The sequence below is a fragment of the Mauremys mutica genome, chromosome 9 (genome assembly GCF_020497125.1).
Source record: "Mauremys mutica isolate MM-2020 ecotype Southern chromosome 9, ASM2049712v1, whole genome shotgun sequence".
NCBI classification, from domain to species: Eukaryota; Metazoa; Chordata; order Testudines; family Geoemydidae; genus Mauremys; species Mauremys mutica.
The window spans coordinates 10,009,743-10,032,908 of NC_059080.1; the positions used below are offsets into that span (position 1 = coordinate 10,009,743).

General features: G+C 43.1%; 1 protein-coding gene across 4 annotated transcripts in view; it reads left to right on the forward strand.

The window, feature by feature from the left end:
* The window catches only part of AFF2 (AF4/FMR2 family member 2), a 492,794-nt gene that overhangs the window by 318,891 nt on the left and 150,737 nt on the right, over positions 1–23,166 (forward strand). For all 4 annotated transcript variants that reach the window (XM_045031554.1, XM_045031555.1, XM_045031552.1 and 1 more), the window contains exon 5: positions 857–901. In XM_045031554.1, coding sequence (XP_044887489.1) covers positions 857–901 — 45 coding nt within the window. The remainder of the gene's footprint in view (positions 1–856; positions 902–23,166) is intronic.

The following is a 23,166-nucleotide window of genomic DNA, read 5'->3' on the forward strand; positions in this document are numbered from 1 at the left end:
CACACACCCTAAGTGCTCTTAAAACCCTGACAGTTATTGCTCATATATTTATTTGCAGTATTTAGGGTATTTGTGCTGTTTTCTACATTTAGAATGGGGAATTACAGCTAATGGCATAAGTAATGTTTAAAGAACTAGATTGCTAAATTGCAAGCTTTTACGAGCACCTATGTGTCTGTGTGTGCATGTGTGTAGATGTAATGCATATTTTTAAGAGACATGGAAGATCTCTCAAAACTCTCAAGATGGATTCCTGTGTGCTTTTCAGTCTGCAGAGGATATTTAACCTGTAACAGGCCCAGGAAGTGAGAGACTGAGGAATCAGCAACTAGTATTAGAATCTAACCAGTGTTTTTTCTATAGTACATGTTTAGGGTTTAAAATTTATCTTGGCTCTTAGTGTATTAAGCTGTACGATACGATGCTTGATGATAACAGTTTACTCTTAACTGTTACCACCTTTGCCCTAAATTGTGCCCTAAAATGTACCCTGCGTTCTCACTGAAATCTGAATATTGGAGAAACAGTTGGTATCTTCATCATTTATAAAAGTTTCCAGCAATTTTAGTGCCTATTTTTAACTGTGGGGAAATCAGGGAACTATATTCTTTCTAAACACCCATTTGTAGCAAAACAGAAAAATATCTTTGAAACTGTAGAGATGTATCTTTCTACTGATTTAGGTTGATTTAAATTGGCAAATTCTGTTGGTAATGATCACTGGATGAAGTGTATTTCAAATAATGGGGCATTTCCTTGTTAGCTGTGGTTTAATAGATCTATTTACTTCCCTAGTTGCTTTTAACCAATAAACTTTGCATTCTGTGACTGACTGACTTTTTTTTTTTAAACCTAGGTTAGCCTTCCCAATGACTCCAGCTGTGTGGAAGAAATATTACGGGTGAGTTTAATCCTTTTGCTCCTATATCATCTTCTAATTATAGTTCTGGTGTCTCATCTTTGTTCAGTAAGATATACAGAGTTCACAATATTATATTTAAATAACACTGTACTAGTGAGTACAAAATTAAAGATGTCAATAATAAAATGTCCAGGTTTGCTAGGCCCAAAATATTACCTGTGTTGGGGCCAGTTCTACATACCCTCATTTCTCCTCTTCCAAAGGTATGTGTACCCTACAGAGCCTATGTCGGCCTAACTATGGTGGCATTGACCCTTAGTATAGATGCTGTGTACACCAGTGGAAGGAATTTTTCTGCCAGTGTCGGAACACCCCCTCCCCAAACGATGTTAGCTATGCTGATTGAAGCACACTTCAGTCAGCATAGCTCTGGGTTTCTCAAACAGGGGTCGCTGCTTGTGTAGGGAAAGCCCCTGGCGGGCCGGGCCGGTGTGTTTACCTGCCCTGTCCGCAGGTCCAGCTGATCGCGGCTCCCACTGGCCGCGGTTCGCTGCTCTGGGCCAATGCATAAACACACCGGCCCGGCCCGCCAGGGGCTTTCCCTGCACAAGCGGCGACCCCTGTTTGAGAAACCCTGGCGTAGCTGCATTGACTGGGGATTTTGCTGGCATGTCTCGAGGCGGTGTGGTTTTTTTCCACACTTTTAAGTGTAGAGCAATCCCAGGTAATCCCAGTCACGGTTCAGGGCTAGCTGCACTCTTGACGGCTCTCAGTCTCAATGAGTGCAGCCCCTTCCGGTGATCAGCCTCTTGCGTTCCCATCCTGTGGCAGAATCCCATGATTTTCCCGCTCACAGTTCAGGTGCTAGGCTGCAACCACGCTGGGTACCAAACACGATTGCCTAGTGGTCCCAACTGGATTCAAGCCCTGCAAATCTGCCCTTCAGGAGCTGTGAGCAGTGGTAAACACAGGTCTCAAAATAGCCTCTTGCAAACAAAGTATTGTTTAATCTTAAGAGCAGGAACAAAACATAAGAAGAAATAGGGTTTTTAACATAACAAACAGTCTACACTCATGAATAAAATTTGCATATGCCTAGTTTATCCCAGAAACCCTCATCTTTGGGAATTTTGGGGGGTAGAGGGAAGGTCAGCCTGCACCACAGTGGTCCCTGTATCTCTCCCTCTTTGTGCTTCAGGGCATGGACTTTTATCCACTCCAAAGTCCTTTGTTTCCATTTCATGTGTCAGGACCCTCCATCCTGGGGTCGCTGGCTACAATGCTGCTCTCAGGATAAAATTGCAAAGGGATCGATACCTGCACTGTCCTTTAAAACCTCTGTGAATGGAGGGCTGTCAGAAAAGTTTGCCTGCTTTCCTGCCTACCTACAAACTAACCCATACCTGAATTAATCCCTAATAAACATATAGCAAACACCACAATAACAATCAAACAAACAGATGGTCATATAATACATATAAGATAATACTGGCATTTCTCACTGGAGCTGGTTGGGAATTTTTCAACTCATCATTTTTTCATCAAAAAGTACACATTTGCCAAAACTGTTCATGAAACAGAGTCAGTTAAATGAATTTCCTCACTCAAAATAACATAGGGGAAAAAAGTTTACTCAGGTTTTTTTGGTTCACAAATATTTTTGAAATTTTGACTTCTCATCCCGGTTCAAAATGGAGAAAAAATTCTGAAGTCTTGAAAATATTTTCAGGTAGGAAAAACATTTTCTGCCCAGCTTGATTTCCCATGTTCTTCACCATCCCATTGAAACCAATAAGAATACTCAGTTCAGAGGAGTTTGTCCTTTTATGTATGTATTATCTTCTGATGATGTTAATGGAGTTCTTCATGTGTTCCCAGTGTTCCGCTATAATTTGTGGTCCCTTCTAATTCTATGATTCTGTGATTCTAAATCAATGTGGGAAGCTAGCACTAGTGTGGAATCTGATGATAATAAACGTGAAATTGTGTATCCCATGGAGTAATACATCTAAGGAAGGAAAAAACATTGGTTTCAAGCTTCCCAAGGGTTGTTATGTGAAGAATAGAGAGGGAGGGAAAAAATAAGGTTGAAAAATTATTAAAAATACTTTTTGTGTTTTTAAACATATTTCTTCATCTCTGTTGTTTATATATTTGAATTATGTTTGTTAATATTGGAAGGAATTAACTGCTGGATGGGAAACAGTTATTTTCAGAAAAACAATGTCAGAAAGAAGTATAATGTAAATTACCATTTCCAAGGGTCAGTCATTCGGGTGACGGTTTTAATGCATGAGCAGCACATATACTCACAAAACACAGGAATATCTTATGGGAATCTGATCCTGTTCCCATCAAAGTTGATGGCAAATCTCCCACTATCTTCAGTGGCTGCATAGTTAGACCCTAGTACGTGTCACTGCTACCCTTGTGACCTACCGGTAGTGATCTGCATTGGCATGGACTGAGGTTACATTTCTCAGGCCCAGCACTAAAGCTTGTTGAAGTCAATGTGAGTGTCTCCATTTCCTTTAATGGGCTTTGGACCAGATACATACTCCCTAGGAGCCACTCTTGCTGATGTTGAGTAGCACCTTATTCCATGAATAGGCCTATTAAAATCAATGAAACTAAACTTAGTGTGAACAAAGTGCCAGAATCTGGCCTTAGGCTAATAGGGCTGACTAAACCTGGCCGTATTCTGCTCAGATACATCGGTGTGAATCCAGAGTAACTCCATCATAACCAAACATTTTACTACAAAGGCTGCTTATCAAACACTTTGTAACTATTGGCAAACGCTGCTTAAGAGAGAACCAGGACTAGCATATTGCTGAGGTGTATTTGCAAAGTTGTGTGAGGAACTTTCTCAGAGCCAGCTGGTAATATGCCTGGCTCCAGCCTGTTATGTCAGTCTCCCTTGAGTGCATTTCACCCCAAGTATTTAAGAAAAGTAAGGAAACTAAGCAATTTAACTGAGTTTCATCCTTAAGAAAGTTTCAATAACTCTTGCATTTTGTTTGTCACAGGGCTTTGTATGTAGCAGAGATGTAAGCTGTGAGCTCTCTGATTTTAGAATTCTTTTTTTTTTAGGCTGATCTTGATTAGTGCTTTTGTAGACCTAGAGGTTAGGATTCCTAATAGATGCTAACAAATAAAAATGGAGTTTAACTAAGTTTATGGTCAGAACTTACCAGCCAAGGGAGGGGAAAAGGTCCTGTGTCCATTCAGACCCCAGACTCTTCTGAGACAAAATTTCAGTGTTTCAGAATTCCTGAAACACTTGGCCACTTATGTCATCTTGTGTAAGTGCCTGGAGAACTGCTCATGATACCATAACTAAAGGTTAATGATAGACCAGTCTCCTGTTGATTTTGCTTTTCTAACCCGCATGGCTGAGAAGTTTTGTTTAAAAAAACCGTTGCCTTCAAATTAAAGCCAAACTGTAAAAGCAATATGGTACATTTGCATTGATTACAGGTTACCAGTGCTAGACAGATAGTTGGAGATGGATAGATGGAGATAGATAGGCCTCCTTCTGTTCCAAAATATCTCTTCCTATTTAAAGACAATGTGATATCTGTGGAAGAGCAAATAAAATGAAAAAACAAAACCCAAGAAAATATTTTTCTTTATTCATATGCGACTAATAATATGGATTTAAATTAGCCTGTAAATTGCTAGTCATATACAAAGAGAATTAATTAATAAATTGTGTTACAAACTAGAAAAAAAGCCTGGATGCTTTAAACCAAGGTTCGGAGTCCGATGCTTCTGTTATTTACACCAGTGTGCTCTAATGTCGTTGTTACGTGTTGTTTTCATTGCGGTAACATGGAGAGGCCAGTGGCCATTGTGCTAAGCACTTTACAGACACGGAACAAAAGGGCAGTCGCTATCCAAATAGTTTAGGGTCTACATGAATAGAGTTACTCCTGATTTACATCATTGCAAAGGAGAGGAGAGTCAGGCCTGCTGAGCATTCATTTACCTCACTTTGACTTTCAAAGATGTGGCCAATATGGTTGTGGAATAAATACTGAGTGTTGTGACCAGAGCGCAGCATCTGCTTTCATTTATACACGTGTAAATCGGAAATAACCGTTTTGACTTTAAATCCTCTTCCTGTTACCTTTGGTGGATCTGATGCCACTAGATACCTCTAGTACTTGCATGACTGGAACACAGTGATGAGACTGTAGTCATCCCATGTACGCCTGCCTGGGGCTAGCCACAGTCTAGTGATATATGTGTGTAGGGAAACAAATACTGCCCTCAGAGTCATTTTCAGCTCACGTGCGTTTCATTGTACGGGCCGGGCAGGGGGCAAAATTTGTCCCAGGGAATGCAAGCTAACAGTGGTGTTTCACTGCAACGGGATTTCTGCAGAACACTGCAGGAATCTCCTTTAAGATGTATTAGCTCTGCCCTAGAAAATCTTGCTGACTCTGCAGGAATTCAAGCCAATTAAGTCTGCTCTCACTGCAAGAATCTGCCAACCAGTGAAATGCAGCCACCTCTGGAACGAAATAGGTCATTGTACAAAACACTGCATAGAGCGTTAGAACAGGAAAAGGATACTTCATCCCTTGGAAATTCCAGGAGGAATTTTAGGAAGGCTGAATGTAATTTTTAGGGCCAGATCTTCAGCTGGTGCAAACTGGCACAACCCCACTGGAATCAAGATCTGGCCCTATATATAAAAAACAACCATTTCTGTGTTGCTAAATTGCTCTTTTTACAGTGAGGTGAACATTTAAATCTAAAAAGCTGCCACAGCATAGCAGGGCAGAAGAATTCTAGAAGGTGTCTATTTCACGGTAGTGTAGTGTCAAGTAACTGGATAGATTTCTGATATTATACAGACAGCTGTGATATTAATTAAAAGCTTTCTAGTCTAGAAGCAAAACAAATCCTAAATATAATTTAAATTGTAATTAGTATAAAAATGACTGGAGTTAAATGAGAAAAGTCTATAATTTATACTGTCTTCTCTTCTTCTGATGACTAGCTCATATCTAATGACATTGGAGAATATGTAAATTGATCAGCAGGTGAAAATGCCCTTGACTGGGTAAATTATGTGTAGTATTACCTTTCTCATGCCATTTGAAAGCACTAATGGATTTAATATGTATTATCCATAGCGGAGGTGAGCTGTTCACAGAGCAAAATTAGCCTGTAACAGATATAGCCCATTATTTGCCCCTCAGTAATTGTTTTCTCTTCTAAAATACAAACCAACACTGAAGAACGATGCTAAACCTAATTATAATAATTGTAATTTGAAAAATACAGGTACGCTGTCCAGCGTGGTTACAAATGCACTTAGTAGCTGACAAGCAGTTTAAATATTTTCATGTAAAATCTGGGGGTTTGCTGAGAGGGACATGATGTGAATTTAAAACAATTCTACAGACGTCATTGGACAAGTGAATAATGAGCTGACTGGCCTAGTAAATCATGTGAACCTGTCAAATGTGGGAACACGTTGGGGAGGAGATGATGTCAAATAACAGTAACTTAGCAACCTAGCATTTAGCTGTCCAGAGAATGAGGAAGAGTAGCCACTTTTAAATAGCTGAGTAAATAAACGAATCCCTAGATGTCTTAGGTGTGCCGTAAAAATAGCCCTGCACCGTGTGTTTTCCGTCGAGCTCCTTTTTTCTCCTGGATAATGTGATTTATTATTTCTATTGAAATGAAAAAAGAGATTGAAAAGCAAACTCACGTGTAAATGTGTATCCATGCATCTGTACCTCGGCTGGAGGGAAGGCTCAGGAAGCACTCCTTGAACAGGCAGTCACCTACTTTGAAGACTACAGGATGTTGCGAGTACTTTCTTCCTCTCCCCTCTTCCCCTTTAGACATCGTTTATGAACACAAAGACTTCTATGGGTAAAAATAATTAAAATAAAATAAAATAAAACAATTTAATTTCTCGAGACTCCCCAAAACAACATATTGCCAACTTTAAAATAATGTTTTCTCAGTAGATGAAGGGCCAATTTTTGCTCTTCCATCAGCGGAAATCAAAGGGTAGTTCCACTGACCACTGAATTGTTCCCTTGTTTACAACAGTGTAAATGAGGAATAGCTCCACTTCCTCCTGTTGCTGTACTAAGCTGATTTACCCCTGAATTATTCTGGTGTAAATGAGAGCAGAACTTGGCCCTAAGCCTGCATCTAAGCACAGAATTCAGCCCAATGGGGCTATTATGTAGCGGCACTCTGGAAATATGAGACTACTGGATGCTTTGTTCAGACCAGAGTTTTGTAGCTGATCTTGTTAACACCAGCAGGAGTAACGCCAGTGAAGTCAATAGAATTACTTGGGCCTGTTTTTTCTGGTGTTTTACACCTTATATAGCCATTTAAACCAGTGCCACAGGGGGGCCCTGTCTTCAGTTGAATTCGGGTTGGTCCAGGTCCGAGGGGAGGGCAAAGATGGCTGGATGTATGCCACCTTATGCCCCCAATTCTAGGGCAGTCACCCAGTGCAATGTAAACTAGCCTGGGGATGCTCTAAGTTACATCTGAGTCATTCTGGCAGCTGAGGATCATTGGAGCATTGCAGTATCCCAGCCATGTCTCTTTAGAGTGGCAAAGCTCCTCATTCGCCCCCTATGGAAGGCTGGCTATGCTAATTTTGTGCTAGTAGAGGATTCCCCTACGTTAGGGATATCATGATGTGACCACCTAGGCCAACTTTAAGTCTGCTGTGTTCTGCCAGATCAGAGCCAAGCAGACTTCGTGGGGGCGGGGGCAGGATCTCACCCTGGGAGTGCATAGCTGGTGTAAAATGCTTCCAAAGAAGAATGGTGATATTTTGCACGTGCTTGGCACAGGTGTAAATGACTATAGAAAGGTTAAGGCACTGAAAGGTCAGGACCTCAGCAGTATAGACAAGTGGAAGTGAGATCAGTTTCAGGCCCCAAGTAATTTGCCTACAGAGATCTTATTTTGTATTTTTAAAATATTAAGCAAATTAGTTGGCAATGCAAAGACTGGTAATTACACAACAAGTCTATTCTGGCCTATCTATACTGGAACAATAGAAATATTACAAACAGATAGAGGGAGCTTACACTGTACCTATTTCCAACACAATATTCAACTCTGTTTTCTTATCTCCATGAATGTAATATTTTAACACACATTTTGTAGAGCCAGATTGAAATGTTGCCAATTTCAGTCACATTATTTAATTCCACTATCGTTGCCAGATTTAATATTACTGCTAAAATTACTGTAAAGTAAATTGGCACCATCACAATGAACACAACATTGAGTAGCATTTGGCAATGTGTTAATGTATCTGAAGAGAATAAGGTGATTCTTATCTGTCAAATGAATGAAAATGTACTAATTTGGTCCCATTTCCCATGCTCTTCACCAGCTCCGTTATACAAAAAGAACCACTTTGTAGGCTTTTTTTCTCTTTATAATCACCTCAAGCGTGAGTTAACATAGATTTTAATGTCTCACATGATGTACATCCTTGCTCCCATTAAATACACTCAGTGTCATGGCAAAGATTGTAAGAAGAATGGAAAACTGCACAAAAGGAATCCAGGTTGGGGATGAAGAGGGTAAGATTACCATTAGCGATGGGAAAATTGGCTTAGGTGAAATAGAGCCAACCTCAAACATTGCTCAAACCTCTAACTGAAGTCAAACTTCACCTCTTTGTGGTGTTTGAAAAAGTTTAGATAGCTTTTTATAATACTTTCAAATGCCTCTGAACTTTGAGGACCAGAGAGAACTGAAAGCAAAAAACCAAAATACTGTGAGAGAGGCAGTTCCTGGGGCTTCTTACAGTTGACTGGCAACATGAACTTTTCTCACAAGATTACCAGTCCAGATTTGCAGGCCCAAGGGGCCCGAGTCTCCCCTCAGTTACGTCAGTGTACATAAGGAGTAGCTCCATTGAATTCAGTAATGACTTCAGTGAAAGAGAGGAAAAAGGAGGTCGATCCAGGTGGCGCTCAATCTGCCAGGAGGCAACATCCCTTTGGGAGTCACCATGGTGACAACTTACAGTGTTTGGCCCTTCACCAAAGCTGTACCGAGGGTCCTCTCTTGAGTTCCTCAGGGAGAACATAAATCCCTTGTGAAAACTGTAGTAGGACATTTTGAATGTACTCTACCTGGCCGTCCTGAAGTACCAGATTACAAAGTGATAACAACTTGTGACCTATGGAACAAGCTTCTATCAAGCATAAGAGCCACTAGAGGCTAGCATGCTCCACTTCTGTGTACTATGAAGATAAATCAATCTATAAATAAAGTCCTGGTTTGAAACACACCCCGTTAAATATTTCTCTGTTCTCCAATTAATCATTTCTGTATTTCATCTTATCCTGTCATAGTGAAACACAGTAAATATGGGCATGAGTGTTTAAACTGCTGGCAATGTTACCTTTCATTTAAGTAGATTAATAATGCGTAGTTTACATAACAAATTCTGTGCCTTGGGTACAGAAATACGACATTGCAAACATATTCTAATGGAGCCATTAGGGTTTGTGAATGAGTATGTGTTTTACAAACAGTTGTGGTATGAAATGACAGAACCAATAGCATTTTCTGTCAGATCTTTATCTTATAGAAGGGGAGGGCTGCACTCTGTCAGCCTTCAGGGCAGAGACTGCAGGTTTAAAGCAACAATCTAAGATCTATGATGTACAGCTGGTGGGAAACCCCATTATAAATTAACCAGGCCGAAGGAGTTGGTTGGTCCATTGGAAGATAACCTAGCTCCCATGTAATTAGCTCAGAGAGATCACACGCTCTTTTCTCCTTCTCTCTCTTGGTATTCAGGGCTGGAGCTGGGGCTAAACAGGCCAGCAGTGATCAAGGGGAAAGTAGGACTGGCACGGAACATGTGATTAGATGCCTCTTCAGAAAGCTTATCCCCAACTATGACTTATGGACATATGTTGCACAGCCCCAGTGGAAACTTCAGGAAGCATTGTGTATAATTCATCCCAGAGCTCACTACGATACAGTAGGAGTGGGATCCTTACCTTCACAGTGAACAATACCACAAGGGCAGTGTGGGCTCATCTCCTTCTCCTTCCACCCAGCCTCCCTACCTCTTTGCCAAGACTTCCCTCAGATCTTTCCAGCTGCTGTTGTCCCTGCTGCAGTAGTTCCCTCAGTAGGTCCCTGTAGATGTCTAAGCAGGGCCTCCTGGGGGGGGGGGGAGGGGGAGAGCAAGTGGGTCAATTTGCCCCGGACCCCGCAGGGGCCCCCACGAGAGTTTTTCGGGGGCCCTGGAGCAGGGTCCTTCACTCGCTTCAGGGGCCCTGGAAAACTCTCACGGGGCCCGGGCCCCCAGAGCTTCTTCCGCTCCAGTTCTTCGGTGGCGGGAGGTCCTTCCGCTCCGGGACCCGCCGCCGAAGTGCCCCGAAGACCCGCGGCAGTGGCCCTGGGCGGCCCTGTGTCTAAGAAGGAAGATTGGTGCTTCCAGGGATAAATTAAACCCAGCTGTCCCTTGCAATCCCATGAGATACAGAGGGGAATGGAGTGTTGGAATCTCCTGTTCTGGGAAAGGTTGGCCCCACTACAACTGGTTTCTGGGGACATCCACTGTGACCCTCTGTATAATGAACAGAAGTACTTGTGACACCTTAGAGACTAACACATTTATAAGAAACTCAGAAACAGGCCCCAGGTTGGGAAGGGAAATAAAAACCTGAGATTGGCAAGGAGTGGGGGACTGAAATAGGGAAAGAACAAGTTAAAAATTACTTAGGCAAGTTAGATGTCTTCAAGTCACCAGGGCCTGATGAAATACATCCTAGAATACTCAAGCTGATTGAGGAGACATCTGAGCCATTAACAATTATCTTTGAAAAGTCATGGAAGTTGGGTGAGATTCCAGAGGACTGGAAAAGGGCAAATATAGTGCCAATCTATAAAAAAGGGAATAAGGACAACCCAGGGAATTACAGACCAGTCAGTTTGACTTCAGTACCCGGAAAGATAATGGAGCAAATAATTAAGCAATCAATTTGCAGACACCTAGAAGATAATAAGGGGATAACTAACTGTCAGCATGGATTTGTCAAGAACAAATCATGTCAAACCAACCTAATTGCTTTCTGTGAGGAGGTAACAAGCCCTGTGGATAGTGAGGAAGTGGTAGATATGGTATATCTTGACTTTAGTAAGGCTTTTGATCAGGGCTTTGGAGCTGTGCTCCGGCTCCGCTCCAGCTCCAAGCAAAAACCTGCAGCTCCACTGCTCCGGAGCTACTCCGCACTTCAGCTCCGGGCTCCACTCCAAAGCCCTGCTTTTGATACTGTCTTGCGTGACCTTCTCATAAACAAACTAGGGAAATGCAACTTAGATGGAGCTATTGTAAGTTGGGTGCATAACTGGTTGGAAAACCATTCCCAGAGAATAGTTATCAGTGGTTCAGTCAAGCTGCAAGGGCATAACGAGTGGGGTGCCCCACGGATCAGTCCTGGGTCCGGTTCTGTTCAATATCTTCACCAATGATTTAGATAATGGCATAGAGTACACTTATAAAGTTTGTGGATGATACCAAGCTGGGAAGGGTTGCAAGTGCTTTTGACGATAGGATTAAAATTCAAAATGATCTGGAGAAATGGTGTGAAGTAAATAGGATGAAATTCTATAAGGACAAATGCAAAGTACTCCTCTTAGGAAGGAACAATCAGTTGCACACATACAAAATGAGAAAGTACTCCTAGGAAGGAGTACTGCAGAAAGGGCCTAGGGTCATAGTGGATCATAAGCTAAATATGAGTGAACAGTATAACACTATTGCAAAAAAAAAAAAGCAAATATCATTCTGGAATGTATTAGCAGGAGTGTTGTAAGCAAGACTAAAGAAGTAATTCTTCTGCTGTACTCCACGCTGATTAGGCCTCAACTGGAGTATTGTGTCCAGTTCTGGGCACCACATTTCAGGAAAGATGTGGACAAATTGGAGAAGGTCCAGAGAAGAGCAACAAAAATTATTCAAGGTCTAGAAAACATGACCTATGAGGGAAGATTGAAAAAATTAGGTTTGCTTAGTCTGAGAAGAGAAGACTGAGGGAGGATATGATAACAGTTTTCAAGTACATAAAAGGTTGCTACAAGGAGGAAGAAGAAAAATTGTTCTCTTTAAACTCTGAGGATGGAAGCTGAGAATGGGCAACAGGGGATGGATCACTTGACGATTACCCGTTCTGTTCATTCCCTCTGAAGCACCAGGCATTGGCCACTGTTGGAAAACAGAATACTGAGCTAGATGGACCTTTGGTCTGACCCAGCATGGCCGTTCTTATGTTCTTAGGACAAGAGGCAATAGGCTTAAATTGCATCAGGGATGGTTTAGGTTGGACATTATGAAAAACTTCCAAATTCTCAGAGCCAGGGACAATTTGTAGGAGCCTATCTTCAATCTCGTTATCCTTAGAGGCTACATGCAGGCATAACCAGTCCATATGCAGTAAACTGAAAGGAAAAGGAAAGACCATGAACCAGAGATGAAGCTGAATCAGAACCAGAGGGTGAGAGGAGGAGGCAGAAGACAGATTCTTTCAATCAGAGTACTTTGAAACCCTCTCAGGCAGGCCATTGAAGCTCTAGATATTCTGCTACACAAACCTCACAAGAAGGAAAGTAAGGAGGAACATAAGGAGAAACGAGATGGGGCAAAGCCACTACAAAGGTTTTATAAGATCTGAAGCTACAATTGTATAACCCATTTCCTACCATGCTGGAGGTTGATGTTAGGGTTGGGAGTATCTGGCTACAACCAATCATCTTAAGATTTTTTTTTACTCACCTTCCCAATGTGCACCAAGCCAAATCTGATCTGTCACTCCACATCTCTTCTTCTCTGACCAAGAATACATAGATCCCAATCAAGGGGCATTTCCTCCTATGGAGACTCAGGAGAAATTGAAGTGACATCCAGCCTGATGGCCTTGGCAGCCTCCATGTGATTTGCAGGGGCAGTCACAACTTGGACAGACACTCTAGCAGGCATCATCTGTCTCAAAAGCAAGACATTCCAAAGTCCGAGAGGCTTCTGTCAAGAAATCTTTCTGGCCGCAGCCATTGTTTTGGATGCAACTGTGGATGCCCTGCGACTCATGTATACACCCCATCAGTATGTCACACCATGCAGCCTTGAAAGCACCACGCTCACAGCACATCTGTGTGAACCCTTTTAGCAGGTGGTTTTATACTTCCTATCCATCAAGGTCATCTCAGTTGATGAGGCCTTCAGAATAGGTCACTCCCTTCCTAACGGAAATGGACAGATTTTCTTCTGCCCCCAAATGAGTTGAACACCTTTTATAAAGGATGTGTAGACATCTCAAAGAATTTTTTGGTAAGCATAAATAACATTTCCTGTGCCCATCCCTGCCTCTCTTTCCCTGTGTGACCTTGAGATGCCACTTAGCCCTCAGTTTTCCTATCTATAAAATGGGGAAATAATACTGCATATGGATACAATGAGGCTAAATTCGTTGTTTGCAAAGTGCATTGAGACCCTCAGCTGGAAAGCGCTGTACTGTGTCAGGTATTACTGCTGTTCTATTATAACAGCACAAAGGCAAGGCTCAGTCAAACATTTAAAATTACACTGGACGCTATGGGTTATCCATCTCTGTGGAAGATTGCTAACATTTCCCTGAAGAAAGCAGGGTGCTGAATTATTATTTTGCCAGAAGCTGGGAATGATCGACAGGGGATGGATCACTTGACGATTACCTGTTCTGTTTATTCCCTCTGGGGCACCTGGCACTGGCCACTGTTGGAAGACAGGATACTGGGCTAGATGGACCTTTGGTCTGACCCAGTAGGGCCAATCTTATGTTCTTAATTTAACGTTCTGAGCTCTCATATAGACTTCCAATCTATTTCAGCCATATATCTCAAATTGTGCTTTACATTAAGGGGGAAGGTTATTGAATATGTAAGAGCCTTTCAATTTCTTAATATAGGACATGTTTCTTAATATGCATGTGAGAAGAATGCACGCTCCATGGACAGAGAGATGTTTTTGAACTTTTCAGACTGTTGCATTAAAATTATCACAATTGTTTCATTAGCCAGTAGATCCTGCCACACTGATTTATGTCAGCCATGTAACGTTCTCTGTGGATAGCAGGCAATTCTCTGACTACGACGATTTGTAGTTATGGCACTGTCATAGTTGTCAGTAGAAACTTCTATTTTCTACCATTTACAGCACTTCTGTAAAAATTTGACCTGGGCCAAAACTTCCATTCAAAGTCCCCGCCCAAGAATAAATAGGTTGTTACATGGAGATTAAAAAAAGTGTCCTCCTGAGCCTGTAGAGGAAAGAAACAAATACAATATGGACATTTACTGGTTCAGGAGGCTTGCACAGCTAGACCAGAAAATCCATGTGGCCAGAAAATTACTGCTCTTGGATAAGGCGCTGAAGTGGGGCCCAGGAAAACTGGGCTCCATTCCCAGGTCTGCCTCTGGCCTGCTGAGTGACCTTGGGCAAGTCATTTCCCCTTCCTATGCCTCAGTTTTCCTATCTGTAAAATGGCAATGATGATTAAGGCTAAGATTTAGTCATGGGTATTTTTAGTAAAAGTCATGGACAGGCCACAGGCAGTAAACAAAAATTCATGACCTATGACCTGTCCAGGGCTTGTACTATATACCCCTAACTAAAACTTGGGTGCTCTGGGGCAAGGGGTGGCCCAGGGGTGCCACGGGTGCTCTGGGGCAAGGGGTGGCCCAGGGGCACCACGGGTGCTCTGGGGGGAGAGGCAATGCATAGCCCAGGACCACTGCTGGAGCTGGGTGGGGCAGCCCCTGATGCTGTGGGGGCAGCAGTGTGTGGTCCGGGGCAGCCACTGGTGCCATGGGGGAGGACGGCGGCCCGGGACCAGCACTGGTGCTGGAGGATAGGGGGCAGGGACATGCAGCCCGAGACCACCACTGGTGCTCGGGGGCGTGGGGGGAGCGAGACTGCCCCAGCAGCGGCTGGTGCAGCTGGCCCAGGGGCCACCCTGGCTGCTCAGGCGGCCTTGGAATCAGTCGCATCAGCCACTGCAGAGGTCCCGGAAAGTCACAGAATCTGTAACTTCTGTGACCTCCATCACAGACTCGGAGCCTTAATAATGATACCAGTCTCTCTTCTGCAAAGCGTTTTGCATGTTATGATGAAAAATGCTATAGAAAAGCTAGGTGGTGGTATTACAGTGGTCCCTTCTGGCTTTAGAATCTGTGCGTCTCTGGGTACAATGCAAAACAGGCATTTTTTATTACATAAATTGTTATTGCCTCTCTCGCCCTCTCTTTCGATGAGAGGAGACTTAATAAAACTGTTCGGAACCTCAAAAAAGATTTGAGTTTGGTTTGAGGAATGGGTGGAAGTTCTGGGAGGTGAGTCATTTTGTTTTAACTGAATCTGTGTCTGGTTATAACTGTATTTGGGCTTTCTGACCTGTACACCTACGTTCCTAGGGATGAGTTGCCAGTTTGCCTGGAAAAGGAGATCTTTGCAGATACTTTAATACAAGTTGGGGCTCAGATTTAGTCATGAAGCACTTCTTCGTAAGAGAACAAAGTGTCAGCAGAGTTCTTCATTGGAGGCCTATTTCCATGAAAACAGTTGTCACTCTTTTTTCCTCAGCAACTGAGCTTTTGTTACTTTTAAAAGAAGTTTTCATGATCTCCTCATTACCATTTTTCTTAATGTGATAACTGTAAACTTCAAGAAAGCTATCATGTTTGAAAGGATACAGCCGCCCTTAGAAATGTTATACTAACTACTTATGTTCTCCTTTGAAAAGGCTGAGACTGGGGATTTCACTAAATGTATCATTTTGTCTCCTTTTGCTGCAGCATTGTCATTTTATAGTGTCTTTCACTTATAACACAAGCTATCCTTCAAAAAGAATGCCGTGTTACTGCATCTAGCCTTTGTATCTCTCCAGCAAAGTGAGATCAACAACTCCCTTTGGTAATTGCTGGAACATGATAATAAATTGCATGTTGTACTGAAAAAATACTCCTTGGCAGGTTTATTCCAGTTCCACTTTGTATAATAACTGGCAATTGTCATTGCTTGACACTTGCTGGAGTTATGAATAACACTAGCTGCTTAGAGCTAACTAGCAGAGTAATCATGGTTCTGCTGGGTGGTCTCTACTTGGGCGTCTATCCAGCGTGCTTGTATGACCCCTGATAAACCATTGCTAATGAACAGTCTGCTAGTGCTTTCGAGCCAGCTGAAGGCAACAAAGACAATCCATGTCATAGTCTGGTAATTTAGATACATTTTTGAAGGATGCTGATAAATTAGAGAGGGTTCAGAGAGGAGCCACAAGAAAGATTAAAAGATTAGAAAACATGCCTTATAGTGTTAGACTCAAGGAACTCAATCTATTTAGTTTAACAAAAGAATGTTAAGGGGTGACTTGATTATAGTTTATAAGTGCCTACGTGGGGAACAATATTTAATAATGAGCTCTTCAGTGTAGCAGAGAAAGGTATAAAGCAAACCAATAGCTTGGAGTTGAAGCTGGAAAATACTCAGACTGGAAATAAGGCATCATTTTTTAACGGTGAGAGTGATTCACCATTGCAACAATTTAGCAAGGGCCACAATGGATTCTCTATCGCTGACCATTTTTAAATCAGGATTGGATGTTTTTCTAAAAGATCTGCTCTAGGAATTATTGTGGGGAAGTTCTTGGGCCTGTGGCATATAGGAGGTCAGGGAAAGCCCCTGGTGGGCCAGGCCGGTTTGTTTACCTGCCGTGTCTGCAGGTTCAGCCAATCACGGCTCCCAGTGGCTGTGGTTCGCTGCTCCAGGCCAATGGGAGCTGCCGGAAGCAGTGGCCAGCACGTCCCTCTGCCTGCGCCACTTCCAGCAGCTCCCATTGACCTGGAGCAGCGAACCGCGGCCACTGGGAGCATGATCGGCCGAACCTGCAGATGCGGCAGGTAAACAAACCAGCCCGGCTCGCCAGGGGCTTTCCCTGCACAAGCGGCGGAACAAGTTTGGGAACCACTGGACTAGATGATCACAATGGTCCCTGCTGGCCTTGGAATCTGTGAAACTAAGAATCTATGACACCAACTGCAGGAAGTCTCTGACCACCTGCGACTTGCTAAGTCATCACAATAGTGCACATTGCATTGTGGGCTACCCCAGGCTTTCCCAGTTATAAGTGAGACTAGCACTTGTTTTTTAGTTATTTATTCAGTAGGTTCCAGTATTGTGCTAGGCACTGCACCTGACACAAAGTGAGACAGTTCCTGCTCCGAAGAGTTTACATTCTCAGACATTGGATTAATGGATTATTACAACAATCTGTAACTCACTAGCCCTCTTTTTCTCCTATGACTACAGGGGTGTTAACGGGCCACTTTTCCTTGAATGGTCCCTTAGAATATGTACTAACTACTTATGTGAAACTATCTATTCAACCTTGTCATTTAGTCTGTACAGTCTCAGAGGCAGACATAGAGAAGATCTGATACGCTGAGCAGCTTGTGTGCCTTGTGAGTGACGTGAATCTTTAGCTGGGACTTGTGGGAGGTTAGAAAGGTGGGGTGGCAAACTGGTAGGGAAATGGAGAAGCCACTCCATGCGTGGGAGTTGGTTTGGAAGAAGACAAGGAAATGGTGAAAAAAACCCAGTCTCTAAAAGGCCTGAGCTAAAAGAGAATTTCCAAGTGTTTATCTCTTCCGCCTTCTGACACACATTTGAGAGATTTTGACATTTCAGTAAGAGGCACTGGTGACACATTGCTGCCAGTCCATCATAGTCCATCAGTGTAAGAAGGGAGAGCTACATTTCCACACATACACAGGGAAGTTCATATTCCAGTACTGATCTTGTGGCAGTGAAGGAGATCTGTCAAAATCTTTGGTCTGGGTAAAAAAGCAGCCTTGGGAAAGACTTTCTCAATACACATGATACAATGCTGTGTGCTAGCTTCAGTTGTTTTGGTTTCATTAAAATTGGATTCCAAACACAGTCACGGTTTATACAAAATAACTTGGGTTAAACTCAAATGGAACATAAAGTGTCATTTTTTAAAAAATCTTCCTCTATATGCCAAATCAAGTGATCAGTGCTCCTGTATTAAGAATAAAGCTAATGTGTTATTGGGTCAGGTTGCTGATGTTGAAATCCTTGGGGATTTGAGTGGAATCATCTTCAGCATATCGTAAGGATGTGGATTTTAAACTGGCTACACTGGACCCAAGACTGAGCGTGCAGGGTAGAATGAAGTGTTTCAGTCTCCAAAACAAATTGTGCAGTTTAGTTATGCCCATTATTGAATTTGGAGATGTTTCTTTTCACTGCTCAAGTGTCAGCGCTCCAGAAATTAAATGGGCTTCATAATAAGTTACATAGATCTGTCTTGTCATGTGAATATATAACCGTTCATTGTATTTTGTATGAAAAAAAAAAGAATTGATTACATCTGGCAATGAAAAGGAGGTGGTGTAATTTATTGTACAAATGTACACAGGGTAGCACCGTAGGGTGTTCACAGTCTTGTTTTGTAACTGTAAATGGTAATTATGTTCTCTTCTCAGTGCAAACCCTAAGTTTGAGGGTTTCAAGGAAGAAAACAGTCAATACGAGACATGCTTTTTTGCTTGTGTAGCTCTGAATGGATGGAACAAATTACCAGATTCCCTTAAACAATTGCCAGTGCTGAATAGTTTCAAAAAAGCAGTTGCTTATTTGCTTGAAGGAACCCTGCCAATGTTTTTTAAATTGCAGAGATGAAATTATATGTTGGTATTAGTAACTTTTCAAAGAATTAGCTTTTTATTGCTTATTGTGCTTTTGTTTATATGATGCTGTTCTATTGTCAGGATGTTATGCTGGAATATAACAGTTCAATGTGTACTTCCTGTCTCCTGGGAGCTGCATGAAAATTAGATGTGCCATCCCAGGAGATTATTCCAAGCAAGTATCATTTTGAATGAAGAAAATAAATGGAATATGACTGTGCCTGTCAGTGGAGTTGGGAAGCTGTGGGAGGCATTGTATTAGCAGTGCTAGGCCACAGCAAGACTTCATCGCTATGTATTGGGCAATAGAGTCATTAGTTTAGTCACCCAGAACGAGATGCAGAAAGATGCTGGGGTTTTTTGTAGGGGACTTCTGGTACAAGTGACTGAAAAGGATCCAAAAAGGTACAAGACATTTGTACGAATCACATTAATGTCTATAGCTCCAGCTGTTCCCATTAATATATTTTGGAAGGGTATTAAACGTCCTGCCTTAGTGTTTGAGCCAGCTTTTAACTATTAGTGCTTAAGCTGAGTCCTAATGTGAGATGTGAAGAAGAGCTCTGTGTAAGTTCAGAAGCTTGTCTCTTTTACCAATAGAAGTTGGCCCAGTAAAAGAACAGATTTAAAAATTTTATTAAGATGATGTTAAAAAAAATGAACAGTAGAGAGTTTAAGCATAGAAGTTTCTGGTTATCAGGGAATAACATACAGATTATCGAGGGTGCAAAGTTTGGTTTAAGATTGGGTGGCATAAGGAATACATAATCTGCAGTATCCCCGATTGGAGGTAAAAGGTTGATGGGTCAAAGTACAGAAACTGAGATATGAGGGTATGAAGTTCATAAAGTGGCTATGTTCGGGTGTGGAGTATAATGAGGGGATATGATGATGAGGATGGATTGACTCTCATTTGGGGAGATTTAATGTTCAGGGAGTTTATGGTTCCAGTTGATATGATCCAACGGAGAAAGTCTCTTGGTCCCTTTCTCGTAGTCGAAGAACGATGTCACTCTGGCTCACACCCCCTGGTACTGTCGGGGGCGGGTGATGTGCTCGATGTAGATGTCCCTGGACTATCGGATGGTGTCTGAGACCATGAGGCGCCGCATGAGCCATGCATAGCGTCGACCGATCCCGCAGGTCCGCAGCACATGCTCATAAAAGGGGTCACAGGCGCCCAGGGCTCCAACAATCAGGGTGTCCATCTGCACCTCGTATCCCTTCACTCTCAGGGTGTCGGCCAGGGGGCATACTTTTGCAGCTTACAAGCTCGGGCTTCACAAAATGCTGGGGTTCTGTTCTCAAAGGAGACCGTGACATCGATGAGGATGATCTTTTTCTTGGTCTCATCGGTGAAGACGATGTCAGGTCGTAGGTAGCTGTCGGTACCGGGTATGGCGCAGTTCACGGAGATCTCCCCCAGGTGTGGTGGGATGGCTTTCACGAGGCGGTTCTGGATGGTATTGTGGCGCAGATGCCAGGCTCTGGAGTGGGGTTTGCAGCTGCACAGGACGTGGGGCAGGGTCTCATTGGAGTAGCCGCACGTCCTGCAACGCTTGTCTCAGTTCCCATGGCGGGCGGCTCCGTTGAGCGGGATGCAGTTGAGCCGGGCACAGTGGATGAACCGCCAGTCAGTGAAACGGGTGAAGCTGCCCACAGCGAGGAAGTGGTTGCTGGTGTCCCACTTGCTGGTCAACTCAAAGGCTTTACCCTGGTCTGGTTTACGCTTCAGGGTTTCCATGTACAGCGAGTGGATGGCAGCCTTCAAGATCCTCTCCAGCAAGCCCCTGGCACTCAGGGTGACGATGGTGTTGCCATCGGACCTGATCTGCGGCACCCGGACTCCCAGCTCCTGGCGCTCCTCGCACCACTCCCAGCGGCAGCCGATGCGCTTTCCCAGGCGATGCGTGGCGTTGCGAGTGCGGGACCACAGTGAAGCGATGTCGCGCCCGTCCCATCAGAATTCCCCATCCAGGAAGCTGCGCGGGAAGGTGGCGATGTCTTGGTTGGAGGGGGCTCTGCTGATCCGCTTCTCTGTTGCTTCACGCAGGGCGTTCGCTGCTATATTCCTTACTGTGGCGTCGGGACATGTCGGCAGGCGGAAGGCGTGGGTGGTCACCGCGACATTGCACAGATCACCCATGCGGGGGACATTGGCGCCGCCCTGCCTGTGGGAGATGTAGACCATATTACCTGATGCTCATTGTCCCCCTCTGCCTTCTGTGGGATTCTTGTACCTTCCTCTAAAGCATCTGGGGCTGGCCACTGTCAGAGACAGGACCCTGGACTAGGTGAAGCTCAGGCAGGATCTCTCCCAGCAGATGATACCAGCCAACAGGACAGTTCTTGAGATGTGTTAATATTTTGTATGGCACAGCATGACACACTTGCTTAGCCAAGCTGCAGGGCCTTGATTGCCCATGCCACTTATGTGAGAAGAGTGGATGTACCATGCTCTTGGCTTCATGGAAGGGGAAGGGCCATCTCAGAGGCATCATCTGTTGGCCTCTCCCTGAGAGCTTGCAGATGCCGCTATGTAGACATTCTGCAGGGTGTTGGCTGGCCAAAGCGGACAGAGTTGGGGATCAGCTATATCATCCCATGCTCAAACCCTGGATTTACCCGTGGAAACTCAGGCAGGAATTATTGCTAATGACTGAGGCAATGGCAGTAAGGCTCAGGGCTCCAGCTTCTGTGAATCTGGGATGTCTTTCCCATCATATCCCATGATACTCCAGTCTTGGGAGTCCTCACCTTTCCTTTAATCCCCTCCCACTGTCCCATGGCAACTTTCCCTTCTATTTCCCCGTGAAGTTCTGCTTGGTTTGTTAGACGGGACTATTCCATTTGGCTGATTCAGTTCTGAAAGCCTGTCACTGCACTTCTACATGTTACTCACACAAATAACCTAAACATGGCAAGAAGAGCGACGGTAAACTGCAAACTCTTAATTATGAGCCCATAGGGGAGTAGTTTTCCTTTCAGAAAGGACCTGATTTAGGACTTCTGCTCCAACTAAAATTCCTACTAAAACCAAAGGAAGTTTTGCCTGAGTCAGGAGTATCAGGGTTTTGACCTCTCTCTCTCTCTCTCTGCCTATGCTCATTACCTTCTTAAGCTACAGTTCCTAATCACATTTCAGAGGAGACTCTATTATATGGACTGGAACTACTTTCTGGAGTGGACCAGAGTCACTACATTGTAACACTATTGTATTTAGTAGCTTCGTTATTTTCCCCAAAATAGTTTCCTGAGCTGAGCTATCTTCCCACTGTAATGGAACATTGTTTTACTTCACATTCACAAGATTTGTTAGGGCAATAAATATGTCAGTCATGATTTGCTATTTTTTATTGTCTCGTAACTGCTCTAAGCAAAGAATATCAGTGTAGTTTAGTTATAAAAGCTGAAGTGTGAGGGAAATATGTTGGAAAGTATGAGGTAAAGGAATGGAGGAGAATAACTGGAAGCTCAATAGAAAGAGAAAATATTCTTATTGCCATCACTTTCTTTCTGTAAATAGTCCCCAAATGTTAGCAAAACAGGAAAGGAAAACATATGTTGTAATGTTTATAGCTGACCTCTGTTAGCTTCTAAAACAATTTCTAAATTCATTTTCACTGAGTATGTTTTTTGTCAGTCCTTTCTGCTCTGCAAATATGGGAAGGTAAAGCAAGTATATTAGCACGGGAGGATATGATATCCATCCCATGCACCAGCCAAGCCAGGGGTACTTATTTGTTGTCATGGAAAAAAACTACAAGGTGAATACTTTTTTTTTTTGTGGTATATTATGGTCAGGGAGAAGATGGGTGGTTTTATTTATAGCATACAATCCTGGCTTTTGAAAAAGAATTTGTTTGTGTGCACTGGATTTTGGAATGTCTTTCATTTCATTGTAGAAGACTTTTGTACTGTAACAAGATAAATTATTTACTAGGATGACTAAGGCATCATTGCAAATGCAGCCATGTCGTTCCTTCATATAATGTGGGCTAGTCATATGCCGCTGATGATACATTTCTTGAACTGTCTGCATGGGTAAACAGTTTTCTACATTAGTGCCTTTACCGAGGAATTTGGCACTCTGTTAAGACATCAATAAAGTTATTTTCATAGCTGTTTTTATGTCTTAGAAACAAACAAGCTGTTGTGTCACTGGTTCCTAGGAACTTCTTTAAGCACTGAAACATGATAGTCAAATGCATAACTATAAGCTTTATTGATCATGTCCACACTGCAGGAGTATTCATACAACACTGAGAAAATCCCCAAATACCTCTCCCAGTATGTATTGGGCTCAGTGTAAAACCTAGGGTGGATTCCCTGGCGTAGTCTTTTCTTTGGTTATTCCAAATTCCTGGTCAGGAATCTGGAAGGGATGTCCCCATGTGATCACACAAACAAATTGTCCATTAGTTCACATGAACTATTTTGCATCGTTAGTTTTAAAACCCCATTGGCCGTTTGCATTTCTGTTAGCTCTGAGCTCCAGTTTGCATTGCTTTTTATACCTGCAGTAG